At 37.0% G+C, this 26,055-nt stretch overlaps 1 protein-coding gene across 1 annotated transcript; it reads left to right on the forward strand.

Moving 5' to 3' along the window:
- Nucleotides 1-5,992: 5,992 nt before the first annotated feature.
- LOC140171375 (uncharacterized) lies at nt 5,993-25,100 on the forward strand. Its single transcript, XM_072194619.1, has 8 exons — nt 5,993-6,282; nt 8,924-9,181; nt 11,132-11,293; nt 13,958-14,179; nt 15,858-15,986; nt 16,270-16,478; nt 20,214-20,340; nt 24,545-25,100. The coding sequence occupies exons 3-8, from the start codon at nt 11,216-11,218 to the stop codon at nt 24,752-24,754; spliced, it is 975 nt and encodes a 324-aa protein (XP_072050720.1). The 5' UTR covers nt 5,993-6,282; nt 8,924-9,181; nt 11,132-11,215; the 3' UTR covers nt 24,755-25,100.
- Nucleotides 25,101-26,055: the final 955 nt, after the last annotated feature.

Consider the following 26,055-nt stretch of genomic DNA (forward strand, 5'->3'; position numbering starts at 1 on the left):
ATTACTCACATCACTAGTATCACAGACATTCAAATTCCATCATGAAATCTATTCGGCTTTCACAGTACAGTGATTTTCAAGTTCAAACGCTAGCTCTTCAAAGGTGCTGAATTCGACCATCGTGCAAATCGCCAGATATCTCATGAGCAAATTATTATAAGGGCGCACATCACTGAAAATGATGCCAGTTTTTCTCTATAAAAATGCTAATTAAAATCATTTAAACAAATTTTGATATCTGCCATCTGTGATACAATTGTAGGATTTAATATTACTAATCATTACCAATCCAAATTTAGCCAAAATTATGCAAATTTCTGCTCATTTTAATGCTATCTATGTTTTTTTCTTAGAATAAAAATTAATTAAGATTTGTTCCAAGTCTACCATGTTACAATACTGATAATTCAATAAAAAAAACTTTTTAGACTGCAACAAGTCTGTCCTAAAACATTGTATTTATTTGGATAATGAATTGGAAATTCAAAATCATATTTGCTACACAAAGTAAAATTATTTGAAGTTTGAAATATATAGTGGATAAAATAAAGTCCAATTTGAAAGAATTTAATGTTTACCGTCGATTTTATTGAAACAAAGCTTAGCTGGTGGCTAAAGAAATTATCTTAATAGACATATAAATATTAAACCACAACATAAGCGGCATACTTGTGTCATTCTATTTTCAAAATTGTACAAATTTTATTGTTACACCCTGTATAAAATTGTGAAGGAAATTTGTTAAGCGGTTTTATTTTACCTTGAATTTATCGTAAGTGTAGAATTCACTTATACCTAATCATGCCTTCATTAATATTATTATAAGGCCTGTGCCAGTATTATAAAACATCCATTATTATAGGGCGTAAGTATTTTAGAATGCAAATATAATAGCGTTGTAACATAAATTATGCGATTAAGCATTTCAGAACCAAAGTGAAAGATAATATTGTTCTTAACTGCATTATTTTTTTAAATCTAATTTCCTTGTTCGGCTTATAGTAATTTAATTGTGTATCGTATTAATATAGTTAATGTAGTTAATGTAATATAGTTAATGTAGTATTGAATTTATCCGCAGTGAGGAGGGCCTTCCCATAGAACAATTCTTCGAAAAAACCGGGAACCTCGTCATTGAAATACATGCGAAATACGGTCATGCTAATAACAGCTTAATATGTATATAAACAAACGGGCGCTTCAAGATTTCTTTGCTTGTATCGATTTATAACGTTTAGATGATGCAAATCATGTTCTTATTGTTGGAAGCGCTCCATTATTTACATCATTTATCCATTAAAACAGTATGTATCCATAGGAGTATGAAACCCAGCAAAATGTTTACGAAACAGGTTAGTCTCGTACCCAGATGAAAATGGCTATGCACTGCCCTGGTAGTCTTTATTATGAGCGCCCGCTTGAGGCCCACATGGCTAACATTCTTTAGAGCATAGACTAGTACTGCATGAGTCATGATTGTCGACTCGTGCACTCGTGTACAACAACATACACTGAACACTGTACTGTGTGAATTAATAAAATACGGGGCAGAATCATTTTATTTTATCACACTTCTGCCTACACAACGTCATTTTTACTCCAGTTCCCGGAAGATACACAATTTATTTACATATATATTAACGTTTATGTCCAGATAAGGCCAGTATATGTGTTTAATTTCGTTCTAGTTTGAGCCTCGACTCGTCATGTTTGTAATCATTTGTTGTGCTCAGGCATAACACAGTGCATTGACACGCTGGTGCATTCCATGGATTTGCTCAGGTTTGCAATACTCACAGAGTTTTAGCCGTCATCACGATCCCATCAATAAATGGAAGTTTAATTCCTGGTTCTTTATTTCATATTAAAGTTTTAGCCTCATATTAAATATTTTCTATAAATAGGGCTAAATTCAACCTTGTTTTGTTTGAGGTCTCCCCGGGAGGTCTCAACTCTCAATAGAAATATTTCTTGCGTAAAATGGTATCGCCCAATACAGGGGTGTAGGGTTTGAGAAATGTTAGATGTGGTTGATAATGGTCATGTGGCGAATTGATTTAATTTGTAAAAAAAAACTACCGATTCCAATGTTGATGATTAATGATACATTGCAAGTTCTTTTCATGAATCTTTGCTTTTAAGTATAATTTCCTTCCACAAATCAACTCAACATTTTAGGTTTATACCCCATCTAAAAATGATGAAGTCACATGTGAGAGAATGGTCTTTACCCTTTGAGGACCAACATGAAAATGATGACGTCAGAGTTGCTACTCATTCGATAATATGCTTTACTCGCAAAGCATCATGGGGGTTTTACTCTTCACTGCTGTAGAATTTATCATAGTAATTTCTTGCATATATGCCCGTGCAACGGGGCATAGATATTGTATTTCTTATGTTTAGTCTTCTCCTTCTTCTTCATCTTCTTAAGACCACTTCTTTGCACTCCTCTTTAGCTCAAGAACTAAAGTGCTGGCCACTTACCCCTAAAGAATCCTGGTGTAGCCTCGACCCCAGAGGTCACAGGTCATGGGCTACAGGGGGTAATATGTGTAAAATTTCAAACAGCTCCAGCTCAAGAACTATAGCGCCCTCAGGGTTCATATTTGGTACAATGATGGTCCATGGCGCTAAAAGTATTCGATGGTTAAGCGTGTTAGCGTATCATGGTGAGTTATGTGGTCTCAGTGTGGGTGAAGGCTTGTCAAGGTGGGTCAAGGGGTGTGGTTGGTTAAGGGATGTTAGGGTGGGTTAAGAGTTGTCCAATTTTTGGATTTGACGCCCAATTGGGCTCGTTTTTATTTTAGGTGTTATGAGGATGATACTTATATCAATGAAAGCTTATATCAAGGGCTTTGACATAGAGGTTACCAACTTTTGGATTTGGCGCCCAATTTGGGGCTTTTTTATTTTAGGTGCTGCGATGATGATACTTATATACTTTTATGTCCTTAAATGAATGATGTATTTTATGTATTGGATATCTGAAATGTAAATAATGAGCAGAATTTTTAACTTTCATGTCTATTAATGAATGGTGTATTTTGATGTATGCTCCTATTTGGATCTCTGTGTTCTTAAGGTTACACGAAGAAACGTATAAAAAACGTATAAAAGACGTATAAAGTTGTTCACTAAAACCGCGTTTTCTCAGCAATCAAATATCGTAGTGAGTCAAATGTTGGTGCATGGATGTATCTTAACATTATTTTTGTGTGTTTATACAAATTTTAGCATCCGTTTGAAAATCCTTCGTTTAAATCATTTTTACGCACCATGTTCATAAGATCAAAAACACGTTCCATGCAGTTTTTTTCAAATATTCGCTCCGTATAAAACCACGCCGAGTGATTGTTTTCTCCTTTTTTGTATTGTACTACAAATCGACCAAAGAAATAATGTTGCCATGGGGAAGAACCAAATACAGTACCGATTAAATTTTATTAGCCCGTATTTGGGAACAATTTTCGAGAATCTTGTACCACAAAACACTGTTATGTTACATTATCGATATCTGGATTGTGGAACGTTAATTTTGATTTCTAACTGCCTACATTATTTCTCAAAAGTATGTCGATTCCTTTACCATTTGAATTTCACTCCAAATTTAAGCTACTTTTGCAAAAATCGAGGTTTTTCGCCATCGATACCTCCGACATTTACAGCGGTGATGAGATTGTTTATCATAAGAGCCTGGTATGCACTATTCCATAATAGTCAGTTTGAGATCAATCGATTTCACAGGTCACTCAGTAGCTCAATCGGTTAGCGCGCCGAACTCACGTTCGACTATTTAATACTATAGTTTTGAGCTGGAAAACTTTGGTACGTGTTCGAGTCCCTATGTGGTCCATTCCATCTATTTTATTTTATTTTTCTCTCACTTTTTTCTTTTTTATTGTTCGTTTCTTTCTTTCTGACTGCAGCGATTGATTGCTTTTGCCCGTTTTTTTCCATTATATAATTCAGGAATTTTCAGGCTATACTAGTCTAATAGGCGCGGCCTATGAATATATTTTTACAAATTAGATTAACAAAATATTGGTTGTTGGTTTTGTTACTGTTGTTGTAGTTATTGTTGTAGGTCTATATATTGCATAATCAGGGTATAAATAGGCATACTAGACCTATTATAGCCTCTAGAAGCATTGATTTTTTTCACGACAGATATCATCCAGGATAATTCTAAAAATTGAAAATTTAGAAAATCCAAAGGAAAATTGCCGAAAACAGCTGCCCACAATCACCCCCCCGCATCAGCCTATGGGATCGCTCCTTACCTATCCCTGCAACATATAGGATGACTCACGAGCCGCGGTATGTCCGTGGCCCTAGTTCAGATTGATACACTATTGTACGCGTGAGTTCCTTCTTTTCTGCATGGCTGTTTCCATTATTAACTTACGCCCCTCTGGAATCAAGCCTTGAAAATCAATTGTATTTAACCTTAACTAATTTAATATATATACATAAAAAGAAGAAATGTGTAAATGTACTCCATGTTTATTCACTACAGTCTGTTTTGCCCTAAGGTTCCTCATGTGAATGAGAGAGCAATATTATAGAAAAACACATTAAGCACCAAAAAAGGTGGATGGATGCACTTAAAACCACATAACAAAGGAAGTATAACATAATATTACATATAACAAGTGCATGATCAGTTAGGCATGGAAATCACAATCCAATCATAGCGTCTAACAAGTTCATTGATAAATGCACTTAACATGCTTAAGATCAAAATGAACAAAGTCAAAAATCATGCTCACACACCATGCCCGACACCATGTTAAACTACTGTATCCCTGTAGTATTATCTACTGATTAGGTCCTAACAACTCAATGAATTGGATGCTATAACGTACCCAATCAAGCGAACATATCAAGGTCATATCAGGGCGTTATATAAAGAATGGTCAAAGGTCAACGTTTCCAAATAAGTAATAGATGTAGACGCAAGCTTTCGTGCGGGAAACATAAACGCATAGTCGCCAGTCGTGTGGTTTTTATGAGATATGATACTGCGCTGAAGTCTAAAGCTATTCCAAAATCAGTTCTAGACCCGGTTTCCAGACGACAATGTGTATGTTGTTACAAGGAATTCAAAGTAATTTTATCATCAAGTGACCCACATAGATGAATACGACATATATCATGAGCCAATCTGCATTCTGTTGCCTGTAAAAGCCGACGATCAGGTAAAAATCCTAAAAGCAGCGTGACTAGATATTTGCGTTAATTTCATGATATGTGTAAAACGCATTGAAAACGCCAAATTGCAGTCATAAAATATATAATATTAGTAAATCACCCAAGCGAATGTTAACGTAGGTATGTGGAAAAGAACTACAATAACAATAACAAACTATGTGCCCAAAGAGTTGTCTTTGGCATGTCGCTTTTTTTAAATATCGCCAAAAAATATCAAATTTTGTAAAAACGCCCCAAAATTTAAAACAAACACGAACCTTCCAAAATAAATATATATTAGCACTCGGCGGCCCAGTCGCTACCTGCCGCTGTGATTTGGGGTAACTCATTGCTTCCCCGCTCCAGATACCCGTACTTCAAGTTCGCCCATACCCCACGCCTTAAGCACAATCGGGCGAAGTTTAACATTTACCACCTGGATGACCTTTGCCCTCCTGTGACCTTTAAAACCAATTGAGAATATTAAATTTTGAGAATTATCGGGCATAATTTAAAATTAGACCTCATATGACCTTTCACCTCGAGTGACCTCGGTTTGATTGAGTTCAATGCTCCCATGATATGAAGAATTACATTCACTGCAAGTTGAAGTCCAATCGGGGGAATTTTAAAATACGACGAACAAAAACGAAGCGTGTCAAAATGAGTAAGACACAAATTTTCATGGAGTCCAATATATAATTTTCAGTGTAACATGATTTTTTTTCAGATAATTACCATTATAATTATTTATTATGTGATTTAATTCATTATGTTATCCTACAGAATGAATAAAATCAGGTCACTGCGTCATAACGTCTTGCTTATCGGAAGTGGACCCGTCGTTGCGACCTTGGCTCGAAAATTGGTTGAGGGTGGGCGTTCGGTGTGCATGCTGGAAGCAGGGGCGTATCAGTCTGAGCGAGCAGGGGCGAACCTGAGGAATGCTGCGTATTATCAGCGCAACATCGACAAATTTTATCCAGTAGTGGCATCACATCTTCTAACAGTGTCAGTACCGACAAATAGTGCAACAACTCCAACGCTCGATCCAGTAGCATTCAAACTTAACACCAGTGATTATAAGGGGTATGCTAGTACTGCTCTTTCTGGCCTTACAAGATTAATACAAATTTTGAAAATAAGAAACAAATATATATTTATTTATTGTAACATCTAAATATATCGATTATGTTTTTATTGTTGTATTCATTTAATATCCCCATATGGTCCAATGTGAAAATTGTATTGCATGATGTAGGAAAGCCTCTATGATTGTAATAAGGCTAAAGTGACAGAAAAATAATTAGGGAGTATTACCAGTTTTACCACCTTGGTATAAAAAGTAAAAAGCAAGATGTTTTTGGGACAGAAAAATACTTGTATAGGCCTTCTAATGTGTTTTATAGTTTATGTGGCTTCAAAGAAATGTACCTGTGAGCCAGTCAATTTGCATAGCCAATAATGTGCTATTAATCCAGCAATATATAACGAATGAAACTTCGAGTGCAACAACTTGTTTAAAGGAGGATTTCGAGATCCTAGCATCATCTTTTTATGTCACTTTTCAGTAGATATCCACGACAAAAGCTTATTTCCAAAATTTCAGTTGATTCCGATTTAGAGTTTGCGAGTTATGCATGATTATGTGTATTACACTGATCCATAGGCCACTGTTGTAATTTCGTTCTGGTATACCAGAACGAAATTCAAATTTGGCGATATTTTTGCTAAACGAATTAATCTGCAAGAAATATTTGGTACGTAAGCATTATGTAGCCAGAGGTGGTATAAAAATCTCAACTTTTTTTGAGAAAAGTGGGGGATGAGGCTGTGGATCACGAAATGCCCTTTTAAGTCTGGTTTATGAAAGTACACATTTGTTAATGTATAAAGTGGAAATGTGCGGGAAAAACTTGTTTCCTGGAGAACGGGAGAAAGTGAATGATTGGTGAAAGCAAGAAATTGTCATCTGTGCGAAGATTTTATACGCAACGGATATATAATTCAAGCATACAGTGGACTTCGCTGAACAGTGATCTTCGCAGGACAAGTTTGAATTATAGTGAAAAATGAACTTGAACATAGCTGTCAACAGCGGAACGGCTGTCAACAGTGGCGGTCACCAGGATTTTTTTCGGGAGAGGGCATTAAGAGGGGCAAAGTTAATTTTGGGGAGGGGACAAAATTACCACAAAAAGTGGACATTTTTGTAATTTTGGGATCTTTTGCCTTAAAAGTGTGTGTGTGTGTGGGGGGGACCTCTCGATGAATAGCTTGTCGGCAAATCAAATCAGTCATATAGACATGTATACCTGGCAGCCGGCCACGCATCCCTGTTACGGGTAATCGATCAGCAACACTATTCAACTTATTTGAATGGTGCGCCTGAAATAACGTGGTTGGTAAATGCATCGACGCTAAAGTGTACCTTTTGTGCTTTCGGCTACTCAATCACACCCTAGGGCTGTATGAAAACAAAAGGTACCTGACGCTCAATTATGCACTTTCACGTGACTTTCGTTCGTTCACATATTGACAGCAGCCTCCCTGGTAAAGCGTTAATACGCTGAAGGTCAATTACCGATTTAATGACGGAACCCTTTTTCTATGGACAAAAAGGTACCTCTCGATAAATAGCATGTCGGCAAATCAAATCGGCACAAAGGAACAATGCGTTACGTAATCTATTGCTCCTCTATGTTATAAAAGCTCTTTGATTGTATCCATGGTCGAGTGTTCGCGTTGTACTTTGAAATACTCGACATGCGATCGCGGTCGGATCGCGTACAGCTGACAGGTAGCAGCTGTGTTCATTCAATTGGATTTTTTTACTATAGGATATACATCAGTCGTCCGGAACATTAAGTGCAACATAACTTTTAATCAACAAGAACAATTCTACCGGATAGGTAGCAAGAATTAATGTGGCTAATAAAGTGTATGCATTTACGTTTATGGCAGAATCATTGTTAACCATATAATTTTCATTAAAGATTCTGATTTTGTTGATGTCATCAAAAAGTGTGTTGTTGTTGTTGTGCATTCGTGTAAAAACAGGACCAAAATTGGGAAACACCAAACTCACTGTGAGGAAGGCCCTCTAATTGTAAAAATTTGGTTTACGTATAAGATCGACAGTGGCGGCGGATGCATTAGAATTTAAAGGGGGAAGAGTATATTTTGTTCCGATTTTTGACATTTGCACGTGACCAATTTAGTTTCAGACTAATTAAGCGCACAATGAAAGTGAAATTTGCTACTTGCAGGGCCAGTGCGCTCAAAATTGTGCCCAAAACATCATGTTTCTTGGGCTAAAAGAAGAAGACAAACTGTGCAATTTGGGACTCTCAAATTTCAGGGACCCTGGGCCCATCTAGCCCAATGCTGAATCCGGCCCTAATAAGAACTGGGAAAAGGTGGTTTTGGCTTTGAGTTATTTGCAACTCGTAACAATTATCACATTATCCGTAGAATTGTGATATAAGTGTGTCATCCGTTGATTATACTCATAGTGTACTATACATACAACTCGTAATAATTTTTTTTCCATTTTATTATGCATATCGAATAATTCAAAATTATCGTCACAAATAATATAATAATTCAACATTAAGAATACAATAATCTTCACGTTGAAACAATTGGCCTTTATGACGGTATTACGCTAAAACACAGGTTCATTCACGTGTCTTAATATCAGATAGATATTATTTTCTTTAAACTACAGCTATGTTCAGAATAACCAGAACCCGGATCAGGATCCGCACGTTAACCTAGATGGTGCTGCAGTAACCTATGCTGTGGGTGGGATGGGGACTCATTGGTATTGCTGCACACCACGTCATCATCCAACCATGGAGAGGTCAGATATCATCCCCGGCAAGGAGCGGCCATCACTGTATGACGAAGCTGAAAACTTCTCTTGACAAACAGGGATAGTTTTCAAAACTCCGTCAGGAACACAATTGTCAAGGAACAACTGCAGGTAATTCAGCTTGCACCTTTAGCAAAACAAATCATACAAAATTATATAAACCAAAGTACTGTAGGCCTATATGTTTCAAATACGAAGACAATTTCGATTTCTTTAGAACGTGAGCCTCTATATAGAACAATACAAGTATTACACATGAATCCAAGATGACAAAATCTGGTGATAGTATTCATTAGAAAAGAATATTTATAATATCCAAATATTGAATGTTTATGAAGATGTGAAGAAGGTCCATTCATTGTGTATTACACTGATCCATAGGCCACTGTTGTAATTTCGTTCTGGTATACCAGAACGAAATTCAAATTTGGCGATATTTTTGCTAAACGAATTAATCTGCAAGAAATATTTGGTACGTAAGCATTATGTAGCCAGAGGTGGTATAAAAATCTCAACTTTTTTGAGAAAACTGGGAGATGAGGCTGTGGATCACGAAATGCCCTTTTAAGTCTGGTTTATGAAAGTACACATTTGTTAATGTATAAAGTGGAAATGTGCGGGAAAAACTTGTTTCCTGGAGAACTGGAGAAAGTGAATGATTGGTGAAAGCAAGAAATTGTCATCTGTGCGAAGATTTTATACGCAACGGATATATAAATTCAAGCATACAGTGGACTTCGCTGAACAGTGATCTTCGCAGGACAAGTTTGAATTATAGTGAAAAATGAACTTGAACATAGCTGTCAACAGCGGAACGGCTGTCAACAGTGGCGGTCACCAGGATTTTTTCGGGAGAGGGCATTGAGAGGGGCAAAGTTAATTTTGGGAGGGGACAAAATTACCACAAAAGTGGACATTTTTGTAATTTTGGGATCTTTTGCCTTAAAAGTGTGTGTGTGTGGGGGGGGGGGAGGTACCTCTCGATGAATAGCTTGTCGGCAAATCAAATCAGTCATATAGACATGTATACCTGGCAGCCGGCCACGCATCCCTGTTACGGGTAATCGATCAGCAACACTATTCAACTTATTTGAATGGTGCGCCTGAAATAACGTGGTTGGTAAATGCATCGACGCTAAAGTGTACCTTTTGTGCTTTCGGCTACTCAATCACACCCTAGGGCTGTATGAAAACAAAAGGTACCTGACGCTCAATTATGCACTTTCACGTGACTTTCGTTTGTTCACATATTGACAGCAGCCTCCCTGGTAAAGCGTTAATACGCTGAAGGTCAATTACCGATTTAAGGACCGAACCCTTTTGCTATGGACAAAAAGGTACCTCTCGATAAAATCTGGTGATAGTATTCATAAGAAAAGAATATTTATAATATCCAAATATTGAATGTTTATGAAGATGTGAAGAAGGTCCATTCAACGAGGCTTTGCCGACTTGTATAGAACAGTTCATATTTTACCGAATAAAAATATTTTTATATTGAACGAATACAAACATTCAATAATTCCTTTTCTTCCACTTAATTTTATAAATCACCAGGAAAACAAAATAGATTAAAAATATATATAAAGTGTATTTATTTTAGAAGCGTCACCCACACCTATAATCGGCGAGTCGAGGTGGTCACCGTGTGCGCTATACGCTCGCGTTTATCAGCGTTGTCAAGGTAGCTGCGAGTGAGTGCAATGGAAAATAGACTATTGCACTCTCGCGGAGTACAATAGTCAATAGTAATTGACCAATCAAATGATAAGAATCTTTGTATTAGTTATATAATAGCTGTATAAAGTGTAAATTAAATATCTGCAAAAGAATAATGAAATTGCAGAATATTCACCCAATAACAAAATTCACACCATGACTTGATCGCAGAACGAAGTTCATTGAAATCACCATTAACCATCTAATTGATCAGTTGTACCTAGTATTAAAAATTAATTGATTAATTAATTAATTAATTGATTAATTAATTAATTAATTAATTAATTAATTAATTAATTAATTAATTAATTAATTTGTTATTTCCATCCATAACATAATTAGGCAGAATTCAGTGAATTACAAGGAGATGCCCGCCCTCAGAACATCCCTTCTGCTGGCTACCGTTTAAAGGACAACCCGGACTTCATGCACTGGACCGGAAGTGACGACATATTTGGTCCGTTACTTGACGATTCAGAATGCAAGTCACGTTTCACTCTCAAGGTAGACATTCTCAATCGTTAATAATTATAAACATATTCCGCTACAATAATACACATATAATCGATATGTTAGAAAATAAATAGAATGTGTTGAATGCGGTAACCTATAGTATGGCTTACTTGCCTTGTCTTAATAGCATAGGACGGGTGTCCACTCGTTCCAGTGATTCTTTTCCATACTGATATTTCTAGCGTTAGGCTTTCGGTCTTCTGAATTAGGGCATTCCTGAATCTTGCCGCACTTGGTATTTTGTTGGTGGTCGTTATGAATTTCTTTGGACATTAGAGTAATCCTGGTAGGTTTGGAGTGGGAGTAGTTGTGATGGCATTCCGACGACATGCTGAGAGACTTCTGCAGTGATTGTCTTTGTTATGTCTTTATTTCTTATCTTGTCCACTAGGTTTACCCCGAGGATTGACCGGATGTATCTCATTTGAAATACATCAAGCTTTTGGTACTCTGATTTTCGTAATGTCCATGATTTATCTCCATAGGTGGCAATATGGAAAAGGTGTGCTTTGTAGATTTTAAGCAACTAAGCGATCATACACTTTGTTGATAGTAGATACTTGAGTGTAATATCCCGTGGGTCATCTAACATAATCATGCACTTCGCAGAGTTATTTCATTCCACATCTGCTGCATGCTTTTGTCAGTTTCAAGACTGTACTACGGTCTGATCCAAGGTTGCTTTGAAGTATCCCAAATACAATGAGAGATCCTTCTTCTGGACTTTTTGAATGTGGATTTGAAAGGTATCGTAGACCTTATCGCTCACTGTTCACTGTGCGTAACTGTTGGACCATAGACCTGGATTATATTACAATACACTCCTTCATCTCCATTTTGAATTTGCCTGTAAGTATCGTGAACGTAATTGCTTCATAGCTTAACAGGCATTGGAGATATCATGAGCTCTTCTCCCTCTCTGCAGATGCTATCTTTACTACTGCACCATACGATGACATATTCGTCTTTGTTTATGAGTGTCTATGTCTGTTGTAAGTGTTCACCATATTGTATGCATATTTAAGTTTACTTCAATTTAAATGATAACCATGTCCTACTTTTCATTAATTATTTCTGCCTGTGTTTGTTTTGTTTATTAATGCTCCACAGTTGTTACCCGGAGTTGTTACCAACATAAAATCGTGTGTAAAGACCCCGGGAACTAAAAAGGACTATAAGGGCTTGATTCACATTAAGTGCATTTCGAGGTAAATTGCAAAGAAAGTTGTTATGACCATGTAGTTTATATGCAAAGAGGTTGTTTTGTCCATGCAATTTCGATGATCTACCACATTATTTCACTATGAAATTTACACAGAGGGTACTGTAGATAGTCCCCTTGACATAATCTCATTTTTCATGAATTTGTGACTTAACACCCTTTTGGTTATGAGGTCTTCATTGTAATATCAACTCGACTGTTTGTAATGCTGCGTTTACGCACAGGCTACTGGATTAGGTATATCCGGTGCTGCAAACTAAAAGTTCAATTGAGTAAGTAAGTTCAATTGAGTACAGTCCCTCATAAAAGGCTTTTGTCAAAGCTGAGAGCCTATGGTATCTCCGGCAAAATCCTTGAATGGATTGCAGCTTTCCTACAAGACAGGAAACAACAAGTTGGAGTAAGGAAATGCTTGTCAGAGTGGGCCGATGTCCTAAGCGGCGTACCGCAGGGCTCAGTATTGGGACCGATCCTTTTCGTCCTGTACGTCAATGATCTGCCAGAAGTGGTATCGTCCAAAACAAAGATGTTTGCTGATGACACAAAGCTTTACAACAGGGTCCAGAAGAACAGCTCTAAAGGAGGTGATGATATCCAGGAAGACCTAAACCATCTCAAAGATTGGTCTGATACGTGGCTCCTCCGGTTTAATGCCTCCAAATGCAAGTGCATGCACATGGGAATCAACAACAATGAGAGAAGCTATTTGCTAGGGGAAAAAGAAATCACGACAGCTAAAGAGGAGAAAGACCTAGGTGTATACATTACAGACGATTGCACACCAAGTCTGCGATGCACAAAGGCAGCAAACAAAGCTATGACTAGCCTGAGGATTATTAAGAGAACTTTCAAACACATTGACAAGGAGAGCTTCCCTATCTTGTATAAGGCATACATTCGCCCACACGTAGAATACTGTGTGCAGGCATGGTAAAAGACATCACAGCCATTGAGAAGATCCAGAGAAGAGCTACCAAATTGGTTCCAAGCCTGAGGGAGAAGCCCTACCAAGAAAGACTTGAAGAACTGAACCTGTATTCCTTGGAGATCAGGCGACTGAGAGGTGACTTGATCAAGGTCTTCAAAATTCTCAACGGCTTGGAAGATATCCACCCAGATCAGCTTTTCACCATGTCTCATAACACAGGCACCAGGGGTCACAAATTCAAACTCTTCAAAAGGCAGCTGAAGAAAGGTTTGAATTTGAGGAAGTTCTTCTTCTCCCAGCGAGTGGTAGATGTGTGGAATAACCTTCCTGAAGATGTTGTTGGAGTTAATACTACAAATCAGTTTAAAGGAAAGATTGATCAGCACTGGAAAGAAAATGGATATGGGGTACTAAAAGGCCTAAACCTATAATTAATCCCATCAATCCTGTAACTGTAACTGTAACTGTAAGCATGTTGTATTATATATATTCTTTGTATATTCAGGCTCAACATTTGGTAGAGAAGTTGGTATTAGCATCTGATGGGGGTAAGGTTGACTATGCCGTTGTGCGCGATCTGCAGAAAGATCAACTCATTCGTATGCATTCGAATCAATTCGTAGTGACAGCTGGCGCTATCTTGACGCCACAAATCCTCTTCAATTCCGGAATCCGACCGAAGGCACTTGGCCATTATCTGTCAGAACAACCACACACATTCACTCAGGTATAACGAGAATGTTTTTTTAACGATGGTGTGAACAAAGTGTGTTGTATCTGATCCAGGAAATGCCCTTACTTGTGTACGTTTAAGCACACTGTTGCCTTTGTCAACACTTGATGAGTGATTGCTACTGACAACTGATACTTCCCGCTCCGGTGACCACATTACTGCTAACGTTCCCCGCATCCTCCCTGTGTTCCACTAACCGCGTACCAAACTTTCTCCTTGTTTCCCGGTGTAAGATAGCTTACATTTCACGCAGGGGATCGTGTAAACTGCATGGGTCAAGTTGTTAGGATCACGCTAACATCTTTTGTGTGGGCTAGTTCACTTCGAAGATTGTTGTAAGACATTATTTCAGTTGAGATATTGTTCTTAGTAAATTCTGCACACACTTTCCGTGACTCCTTTGACATACGGTAGTACGATCATACCTTGATTATTGATGATTTCTTCAGTCATTTTAGCCGATTTCTTTGGCTTGACACTTTACTGATCTTTGACTTTTTCAAAAGACCACTTAGGTTAACATGTATATCATCCTCTTCTCTTACGATGCCTTCCTTCTTGTTGTACAACATGCGTACTACCACCAGTTTCTGATGTAAAGGGTGGAATGACTGGTAGTTGAGGTATTGGTCGGTGTACGTTAGCTCACAACATCTGGAGTTTATATTGTCCACCACCTATTTTACTTTAAAAGGCAAAATACATCTTCGCGCCCTTTGGTACGGCAATGGGCAGTCCAAACATTTTTATGGAAGCTTTAGAGCAGCAGGCTATTGCTATGGTTCCCCTTGATTTTAGACCAAAGCTATGGCTTAGTTATGTGGACGACATTGAAGAGGTTACACAAAGGTATAGAGTTCAGCAGCTCACAGACCACATCAACCAAGTTGACTATTAAGTCAAGTTCACCTCTGAGCAAAACTCCCAAGGTCAGCTTCCATTTCTGGATACATTAATTGTGAAGAAAGACGATAGAGCAGTCAAGTTGCTGATCTACAGTAAACCTACGCACACCGACCAATATCGTAACAGAAAAGGAGGACATAGTAGAAGAAAAGACAATCCAGGAAGCTCTCCAAACATGCAAGTACTCAAGTGATCTTTAAAAAAGTCAAAGACCAGTTTCAAAGTGTCAAGCCGAAGAAATTGGCTGAAAACCCAAAGGTCAAGGTATTATCTTACTACCGTATACGTCAAAGGAGACAGATGGAAAATCGACTGGCGACACCAAGACCTGCTGGAGATACATCTAGCGTCGGTTGCCAGTAGCAAGCACTCATCGTCTAGGCCTAGTGTTAACAAAGACAACAGTGTTTGCTGAAACATACACAAGTAAGTGCATTTCCTGGATCAGATACAACGAACTTTGTTTGCTGATGAAACTGTTCAAACAGGACTGATGATTACTGGATAATTTCAGACTCACAATCTCGAATCTCAGTTTTGATTCTAAGATGTTTCGGTAAGGAACACCACAGTTATATTGAATTTGTAATCTTATTTGCTGATTTTTTTCACACGCTTTGCCTGAATTAGATAAGATGGCATTTGCCGTACAAGTACAGTTTTGTGATAAGGTTATTTTCATAGAACAAAATGAAAATGCAGCTTTATCAATTTCGTTTAAGTATTTCAAAACTTCTAATTAAAAAAATGTCAATGCTAATTGCAGGTGGTGATGAAGCAGAGCCTCATTGATAGTGTGGAGACCGACCAACGATTTGCTGAAAGTGCAAAGGAACACCACGAGAAATACCCACAGGATCCACTGCCATTTAAATTCTCTGATCCTGACCCTCAGGTATGAATATTATATATATTTAAGTCCGTGTCAGCAATATAGTAACGAATAAGTCCTTTTTCTGGTATTTTTGTCCATTCATATGACTACCACCATCACATCTACCATCACACACACCCCACACAAACCCTACACATGCTACTCACCACGACACCCACGTGACTCAGTTTATTTGTGAACTTTTAACATTAAATATATTTTTGTATATGTTATAATTATATATATGTATTCTCTTTTCGGTTCCTTTTTACATAAACAATATATTACTTGCTTTTGTTTCTAGTTATACATTCCAGTATCGGAAGGCCGACCATGGCACTGCCAAGTGCACCTTGCTTTTGGAGCTCCCCAATCACACATCGACAGCCGAATTGTCGTTGACTTCCGGTGGTTTGGAATAATGAGGCCGCGTGCTGAAAACTACGTCACATTTTCTGAATCTATCAAGGACAGCATGGGGATGCCTCAACCCACCTTCAATGTCACTCTAACGTAAATGTTTTGATCTATTTTTACTGAAATTACAATTAAACGCAGAAATTATACTAACCCTTACATTAAATATAAAAAGTTGTTATTTTAGTATCGTATGTTTGGTCCCCTGGATATGCTCATTTCTACTCAAGTGGCACCCCTGCGGTGTCCTCAAAACGAGATCCGAAATTATACCAATTTGCAGATTTGTTTTGCAAATTTGGCCCGGAAATTTGGCTGAAAAATTGGCACTTTTTCGAGAATCAATAAACCAAAATGGCAAAAATGCACCCCGACTCTAAACAAGAACCCCCGGGTTATCGCATAATTACTTTGTCAAAATAACAAATGTGTTGTTTCATGATTTTCATGTGTACATTTATAAAAGCCTGCTAGTCATGTACAGCATGCTGTTTTACTAAGTTTCATGTTGCTTTATATCGTCGACTGTGCTGCATTGATCTATTCTTACCATCAAATTGAAGCTGACATATAACGAGACATCACCTAAAGTGACATATAAAGTCAGCTTAAGCGGTGTGTCATGGAATGGAACACGGGCCATTTCCATCTTCAGTATTTCTAAAGTTTAAGTCCAAAGTATATGTAACCCTGTTAAATTTCTTAACCTTTGCTGCCCTCGTGAGTGGCAAGAAAGTTAGGATTTCCCTGTCACTCTGGCACTGCCTGGCAAGCAGGTCACACACAACCCCAACTCTGCAGAGCTTCAATTTATCTTTTCGTTTAAAACAAGTATAAACCCATGAGATGCAAATAAAGGAAACTATGACAACTGTTAACTGTAAATTGGCTGAATCAGCAAGGAACGTGAAACTGGCTCTTTTAGGTGAGTTAGTAGTATATTGTATTATTTTCTCCATTATGTAATTGTTGCGATGAAGTAACATTTTAATGGGACGTACACCATTCATTAAGTGCGTTAAATGATATTTATTTTCTGATTGGTTGATTGCTTTATTTTGATAAAGCGGAAACTTACGAACATGCATGTGTATAGATTTGAATGTATTGAAACATACGTTGATGATTGTAATAATTAGGCCTCAAGATTATAGCTTGACGAAGTTATTCTTGGTGTAGGTTTATCTTCCACCCAAATGGAGGACATAATTAAATAATTCTCTTATCATCGTTTATTGATTTGAGTATCCCCTACAAAATGGTTTTCTATTACTTTTGAACTAAGAAACTGATTTATATGATTATGTAGATCTGAGTTATTCTACATGAATCAGGGCGTATCCCTGACTGACTAGACTTAATTGTTCTAGCTAGATTGTCTTAAAATACTCGAACGATCGATCATGCTTTATTGTTCTTAAACCATGTATTGATATTTGCTTACTATTTAATTCTAATGATCTAATTAATTATGAAGTTTAAAGGTTTGGATATTATTAAATATGTTACTTTGAGCATAGTTAGTTCTCTATAAATAAATTCAGGAATGTGCCGAAATGGGTGTGTTCCACACTACAAAACCATTAGTATAGTAAAGTGCTTGGTCATGTTATTAGGTGTATTTTAGCACCCAAACTAGGTGTGTCAAAAGGATTTCTTTTGAAACTTATTCAAGTATGGTTCAACAAAACCATTGAAGTGACCAGTGTTGTTGCATTTTACCACCCAAAAGTTATTTAGTATGCACCCAAAACTTTCTCACTTATGCACAAGGACACTCAATTGTCAGAGGCACAAAGCCTAAATACCCCCCCCTTTATACAGGTGATGATTTTATCAAAACATTGGCTGCAGATAGTTCTAAAGATGTTATTTTACTTAAGGAATAAGATTTGCATATTAGCCTTTCCTGTACAACTCTATGTAGAGATTTATTTTACTGTCACTTAATATGAGAAGGAAGTGTCATGTGTGTAATATTAAGACTACATTGTAACATAAAATAGGTATTTTGATGTAAACAACTTTAAATATTTGTCAACAATATCCAGCTGTTAATAACTTGAGCATAAAGAGCCTGCATGGTTTTTCAATTAATGTATTGCAGATATTGTTTGTACTAAACTATAAAATCTTGAGATAACTAAGTAAATTGCAGTTAGGATATTTAATGAAACTTTAAGTGAAATAATAGATCTTTGTCATAAAGATCTTCCGCAGATAACTATGCTTAATGTAACTTTTTGATTCTGCAGTTTTTATTTATTTGCAATTGTTGATATTCAAATGAAGTAATTTGTTTGTATTTGGTGAGATGGCCAATCACCATGTGGCATGCTTTACTTTTGAAAATACTGTGTGAAGTATAATGAGCTGCAGAATTGAACTGTTACTTGATTATAGTGCTGACCATATTAGCTTAGTATTATTGTATAGTTGTGCTTTTATTTTTCTCTTTTAGATACCGGCAACTCCAAGACGATGTGACAGTGTTATATTTAACCTTCCGTTATGTTATCCTGCTAATACTGTGAATCTGTGTGGATTGTGGAGTCAAATGGATCATCTTCCCCAAGCGCAGTACTTGGCATGCAGCAATGAAGCCGTTTCCTAATGGTGCATCCCTACAGGCGTGGATACAGAGCAGATTTGAGACAGCATTGCACTGGATGATATTATTCTGGACATTTGCTAGTTCTGAATTCAGTAGCGCGGTTACCTCAGCGGCAAGGCTCACGTATTAATTCTCGCTATTCGCAATAAGGGCGCAGCCAGCGGTTTGCCATGTAATCGTGATGTATCATGGAAAAAGGGCGACATCCAAGTCCGCGCAATACGAATATTACCATGCTATTACATAGGAACACGTGACAATATTTTTTAGTTTGTCAAAATAAAGGTGTTACACGCGAATCGATACTCAATAATACTTAATAATGTGATTTGAAATGTGCACAATTAATTTTTTCTCTATCGATTTGCGTGTAATACCGTTATATTGACAAACTAAAAAATATTGTCACGTGTTCCTATGTAATAGCATGGTAATATTCGTATTGCGCGGGCTTGATGTCGACCTTTCCCATGATACATCACGATTTTCCCATGATACATCACGATTACATCGCAAACCGCTGGCGGCGCCCTTATTGCGAATAGCGAGAATTGACCGTTCATTCGCGAATCGCGTGTTAGTAATTCTAGCGGACTTTATCCAAGCAAGGTTCTTGGTATCTCCGATTACGGAATCGGAAAGTCCCATGTTAAAGAGCGTATCTTGTTTGATCATTCAAGTGATACATGTGTCACATGACAATTTTATGTCCATTGATTATACTGTTTGATTAAACTGCTTAATTTAGTCCAGTTAATTCATATTTATGTGTTTATCTGTTTTTAGGTTTAAATAAAGAAGTACAAGTAGGCAAATATAACCATTCGTCAAGTTGTGTATTGTTTTATTACGTTTTATCTATGATCACAAGCAAACCTGGGTTACATATACAAAACTAATTTTGTAATGGGAAAGAATCAAGGAATCCTATGGTAAGTTGAATTTCAAGTTAGAAATTATATGCTGTACATGACAAGCATACCCAACATAATGTACATGGCACTCATTAAACAACGGTTGTTATTTTAGCAAAGTAATATGCGACCACTTCAGGTGATATCACTTGAGGTGATATCACTTGAAGTGGAAGCTATCAATATGCCCTACTTTATCGGATAGTTTTAAACGAAGAAGTGCAGTCGGTTCCTATATCATTTATATACATGAATATGAAGTCTCTCAACATTTTAAATGCCTTTGTTATGGTAATGTTACAGAGATGAAGACAAGGAGTTGAGTCACGCTATGATGAAGGACATGATCCGGGCGGCCACCGCCGTAGGCGGATTCATGCCTGATTCTCTGCCTCAGTTCATGCCGCACGGCGCGGCACTGCATGTCACGGTCAGTCACCCACCGACTCTTTATATTTTAGTTTAAATTACTTAACTTAAAATTTGATCGAAACGAATTATTATTAGTATAGAAATGAACAAATATATAAATGCAACAATGAAGGATCGAGGAGATATAATTTCAGGCAGCAACTGGACCCTCACAGTTTTCCGATAACCTTATATCTTAAAATGTAGACGTCGCAGAATATCATTTCATCATTATAACAATCTGACACAGATGAAACAGATGGTGTCAGTGTAATGCCACAAGTTCATACCCAATTTACGCTCAGGCACCTTTTTTCCGTGTCTGACCGACTAGATTGTAGATACTTATTGCGGATATTACTGTTCGTAATTTTAATTTATGAGCTCTTTTGTCCGACAATTTTCAATGGCTTATACACGTCGCAAAGGTTGCTTATGGTACTCCGATATATTTATATAACAGTATCGGTTTTTGACCAAAGAAGCCACATAGGGTTCCTATACTAGCATGTGCTGAAACCAAGATACCATTACAAACGTTAGGTGATAAACAAGTTTTGGTGTAGACCCTATGGACAATTGCAATAAGTTGTGTTCTGATAGTTTAAGTTTTTAATATCATTTATGCTACTTACCCCAAACGTTGTCGATTTTAGTTCTTGTTTTTTTAATATACATTTGGCCATTATTTCACGTAGTATATACCGTAGCTGCGCTATGGATTCAGATGTAACTTTTAAAATAGCCTCTTTTGAATCATTGTGACTGAACCCTATAATGCGTGATGCTATAACTTGGTCCTATAAACTGTGGATCCTATTCTATGATCCTATAGAGTATATATCCGTTTATACGCCAGTTCATACCGCATACTGTGCAGCTCAGTTCAAAATATTGTGCAACATAATGGTCTCAGGAGGGCGATTAACAGGGTATTTAACGGTCTAGGACTTATGCCCGTGTCTTATATGTCTACTTTAATTTAGCATGCTTTTAATTTTGCCAATAAACTAGGGCTATAACATGCTACTTGAAATGAATTGTATTTCAGTGCTTCAAGAAAAGTATATGCTTGCCAATATTTTGGATGGTTAAGGGCTGGGGTATGAACGCTTGGACAGTATTTATTTTGGGACATTAGATCACATCAGACATATCGAATTGCATTCTGAATACGAAGAATGTCATTCTGATATCAAATAATTTTGATTTTTGAAATTCGCAATTTAATACACATTTTATGGCAAATCATTAAAAATTGATATTTTTGATATTTAACAGTACTTGAAGTAAACTTTATAAATCTGATGATTTATACTTAAAGTGTATGTAGGTGGGATAAAAAGCCGACGATCAATTCAAAATTTTGACCTTTCGTTTTGAAGATATGGATTTTTTCCCCCAAACAAAAATAAGGTCTTTTGGGAAAAAATCCATATCTTCAATATGAAAGGTCAAAATTTTCAATTGACCGTCGGCTTTTCCTCCCTGCTACATACACTTTAAGAATATATCATTAGATTTATATAATTTACTTCGAGGACTGTTATATATCAAAATGTGAAAAATATCAAATTTTTATAATTTGTCTTAAAATTTGTATTATATTGTGATTTTGAAAAATGAAAATTATTTGATATCAGAAAGACATGCTTCGTATTCAGAATGCAATTCGATAGGTCTGAGGTGCTCTCATGTTCCACAAAAAATACTGTCGAAACGCAATAAACGGTCATTTTGGATCCCTTAAGGACCACTACATAAACATATTATGACTCAACCTGGTATCCTAATTAAACTACCGTGTATAGTCAGTTTACACATAGGCTCTTAACTGACTATAGATAAATAGATCAATTTAGGATGACTTTATTGACGCTCTCTGTTGGTCAACGTTACATTAAGGGCTGGGGTATGAACGTTTGGACAGTATTTATTTTGGGACATCAGAGCACATCAGACATATCGAATTGCATTCTAAATACGAAGAATGTCATTCTGATATCAAATAATTTTGATTTTTGAAATTCGCAATTTAATACACATTTTATGGCAAATCATTAAAATTGATATTTTTGATATTTAACAGTACTTGAAGTAAACTTTATAAATCTGATGATTTATACTTAAAGTGTATGTAGGTGGGATGAAAAGCCGACGATCAATTGAAAATTTTGACCTTTCGTATTGAAGATATGGATTTGTTTCCCAAAACACCAAAAAAATTAGGTCTTTTTGGGAAAAAAATCCATATCTTCAATATGAAAGGTCAAAATTTTCAATTGACCGTCGGCTTTTCTTCCTGCTACATACACTTTAAGAATATATCATTAGATTTATATAATTTACTTCGAGGACTGTTATATATCAAAATTTGAAAAATATCAAATTTTTATAATTTGTCATAAAATTTGTATTATATTGTGATTTTCAAAAATGAAAATTATTTGATATCAGAAAGACATGCTTCGTATTCAGAATGCAATTCGATAGGTCCGAGGTGCCCTCATGTTCCACAAAAAATACTGTCAAAACGCAATAAACGCTCATTTTAGATCCCTTAAGGTTACGCATACCGTACTTTCTTTTCATGCGGGCCTATAAAATATATTGGACTCCATTAGTTGCAAGCCTTCACTATGATGAAAGTCTCTGGCCTAGCCCTGCCGAGCTTGCGGCCTTGGTGTTTTTCATAATTCTGGCTCCTGGCCCGCCAGGGCTTAAAAATATCAAGGCCGTTAGCTTATAGCATTATATATTGCAAAACATATAAATCTTGTGCATTTCTTGCATTTTCTGCGTTGTCCACGCTTTCATATCGTACGTTCAGGATCTTAAATACTGGCTAAATAAGCGACCTCGAATCGATCCATGGTAGGATAGTGATTTTAAATAGTTAAATGGGCGTACGATCATGGCGTATGGGAATCGCAACCAAATTATGTTCCCTAAACCGACCGTTAACATTTTACCCATAATTTTCCAGTCTGCCGCCTGGACAACCAATTCTTTAGAAATGCTTAGTCGCGCTAAAAGTCGATCGATACATGTAAAAATCAGCACAATTCAGAGATACACCTTTTTGCTATGAAATTAATTTTCTCGGTCAAATATAAAGCAATATTTTTTTTCTTCAGTAATGTCAGTTAAAAACTTGGTGCTTGAATATACATTTTTTTAAATCCTGGTGTTAAAATTAAGCATCAAATTGTGTCTTTTAGTGTGATATTTTTGATTTTTATAGGCCTTGAATTCGCCTGCGAGCTTTTTACGGAATTCATGTTTTAGCGTCTCAAACTAACATAGTTTGCTAAAGAAAGATATTTCCCACCTCTGTAAAGCACATCGTGTGGGTCTATATGTTATAGTTTTGTCAGAATTTCCGTTTTTGTTTTACCCTTTTTCCATTCATGGTCCGAAAATGTCAAACTAAGTAAAAGTAGGCAATGGTGAGTACTTTTATCTCGAGAGCAACCAGCTGAAATAGTCGATATTTCCTTTGTTGTTATCCAGGTCAATTTTTCATTGAAAGCAAATTGCCCGACCAGCGATTAAATCCCCAATTGGGTGTTCTGGTTAAACATGATCAGTAGGAGCGCTATAGGTCTGGGAATTTCTTTGCTATATTGAAGTTCTGGCAACACTATAGCCATGCCGGTATTCCTATTAAACCCAGGGATATCGATCCACAATGCTAGTACTAGCCTTTAGATTTCACGTGTTGATTTATAATTTTTTTCAGCCGACAGTGAAAGATGGTGAAATCAAAACGGAAATTCTGACAAAACTATGATATATAGCTCACGGTGATGTGCTTTAGAAAGTTGGGGAAAATCCTTCATTAGCGAACTATATTACTTTGAAAAGCTAAAAGGTTGATCCAAGAAAAAGCTCGCGGGCCGAGCTGAAGCCTATAAAAATCGAATATCTTACACTAAATGACTGAATTTCAGGCCTAAGTTTAACACCAGGATTTTAAAAAAAATCAGTATCAAGCATTATAGTTTTTCCAGCCATTTACTGAAAAAATGAAAATTATTGCTTTTCATTTGGCTGAGAAAAAATTTTTACACTGAAAAGGTGTAACTCAAAATTTTGCTCATTTCAACACCAATTTCGATCGTTTGTATTGCCTCATTAAATGACTGAGTGAGCCTTGCAGAACAAAAAGAATTGGTTGTGCAGGTAGCTGACTGTTTCCATGTATTTATATACATTTGCAGGGTACAATACGTATGGGTAAGGAAGATGACGGCACGTCGGTTGTTGATGAATACTCCCGTGTGTGGGGAATAGACAACTTGTGCCTGGGTGGTAACGGTGTTATTCCTACCAGCACGGCCAGCAACCCGACCCTCACCAGCGTGGCCATCGCAATACGATCCGCCAAGAAAATAGGGGAGCGATTAACCGACTACCAGGGCACAGAGTAATTTATGTACGCATGCGCAGTGTCGGTGTATTTAAATGATCTCTTACGTGTACAATAAGCTAAACGGATGATGTAAACGAGATTAAATAGGCAAATATGTATTAAATTACATAAAGGCATACATGTTCTGTATTAATATGCAAGACAAGCGGTACGTTATTTATGATAAGAAAAGAGGTACCGCTAGAATGTACCTCATTTCTTAACATATATACAGCGTATATAAACACCTAATTGGCTGCACCAAAATTTAAACTGCATTTGACTTTTTAATGCATCAAAATAGAGGCATATTTAACAAAGTTATGTTAATTTATGAATAAAAGGGTAATTACTTGTACCGCAAGAGGAATATTATTGATCGAGCGAGTGGGGTGTGTTTGGAGGTGTCAGCGTGGACATCGGTCAGCTGATCGGTGTATACAAACGCCTAGGCCTTCTCATAAACCGCATTCGTGTTGATCACAAAAACCAAACCAAACCACACACACCCACCCCCACCCACACACCCCTAAACCCATATAATGAACCACTGACAATTTCAGTGAAGTAATTTGATTCCTTGCCCTTATAATATACATAACTTTTGTTACCAGTGTGTAGTTATTTTTTGAGAAAAATGCAAAGTGACAAAATTTATCAGGGGGTGTAGTACCACCTTAATGATCAAAAATTGCTTCAATGGCAAAGCCACTGTAGACATTCATGTTGGACCCCTCAACCGGGTCCTCATCCTGTATACAAGTTTATGTATTGTATTAGTGGAGATGGGTCAAACGAAAAGTCATTTTATATCTATCTGGCGGGTTAGGGTTAGGTATATCTATCAAAGTAAACGATTTCATTTAGTGGATATTTTAAAGAATAATTGGTAAGTTTTTAGCGGGTTCGCCCTCGGACAAGTTTACAACTGTCAAGTTTTCGTTAGGAGTAGCTCTGACTTCTTCAGGACAAAGTACCTAAGAATGAGACATGTAGGCCGCCCCTTGGCTACCGGTGGCTCTGAAAAGATTCGTTCACTGAAGACTGCCCCTTGTCAACAGAGAACAAGCAGACCTCACCTATCTGCTAATGTAAAAGGTTTGGTGGCTCTGAAAGAGCCGTTCACTGAAGACTGCCCCTTGTCAACAGAGAATAAGCAGACCTCGTCTATCTGTCCTTTGCCTATTTATTTATTTATTTATTTATTTAATAATCACACAAAGGGTACAGGGCAACCTACTTTGTTGCAAACTAAGGTTACTGAGGTCTGCTTGTTTTCTGTTGACAAGGGGCAGTCATCAGTGAACGGATCTTTTCAGA

Source organism: Amphiura filiformis, chromosome 15 (assembly GCF_039555335.1).
Source record: "Amphiura filiformis chromosome 15, Afil_fr2py, whole genome shotgun sequence".
Taxonomy (NCBI): Eukaryota; Metazoa; Echinodermata; class Ophiuroidea; order Amphilepidida; family Amphiuridae; genus Amphiura; species Amphiura filiformis.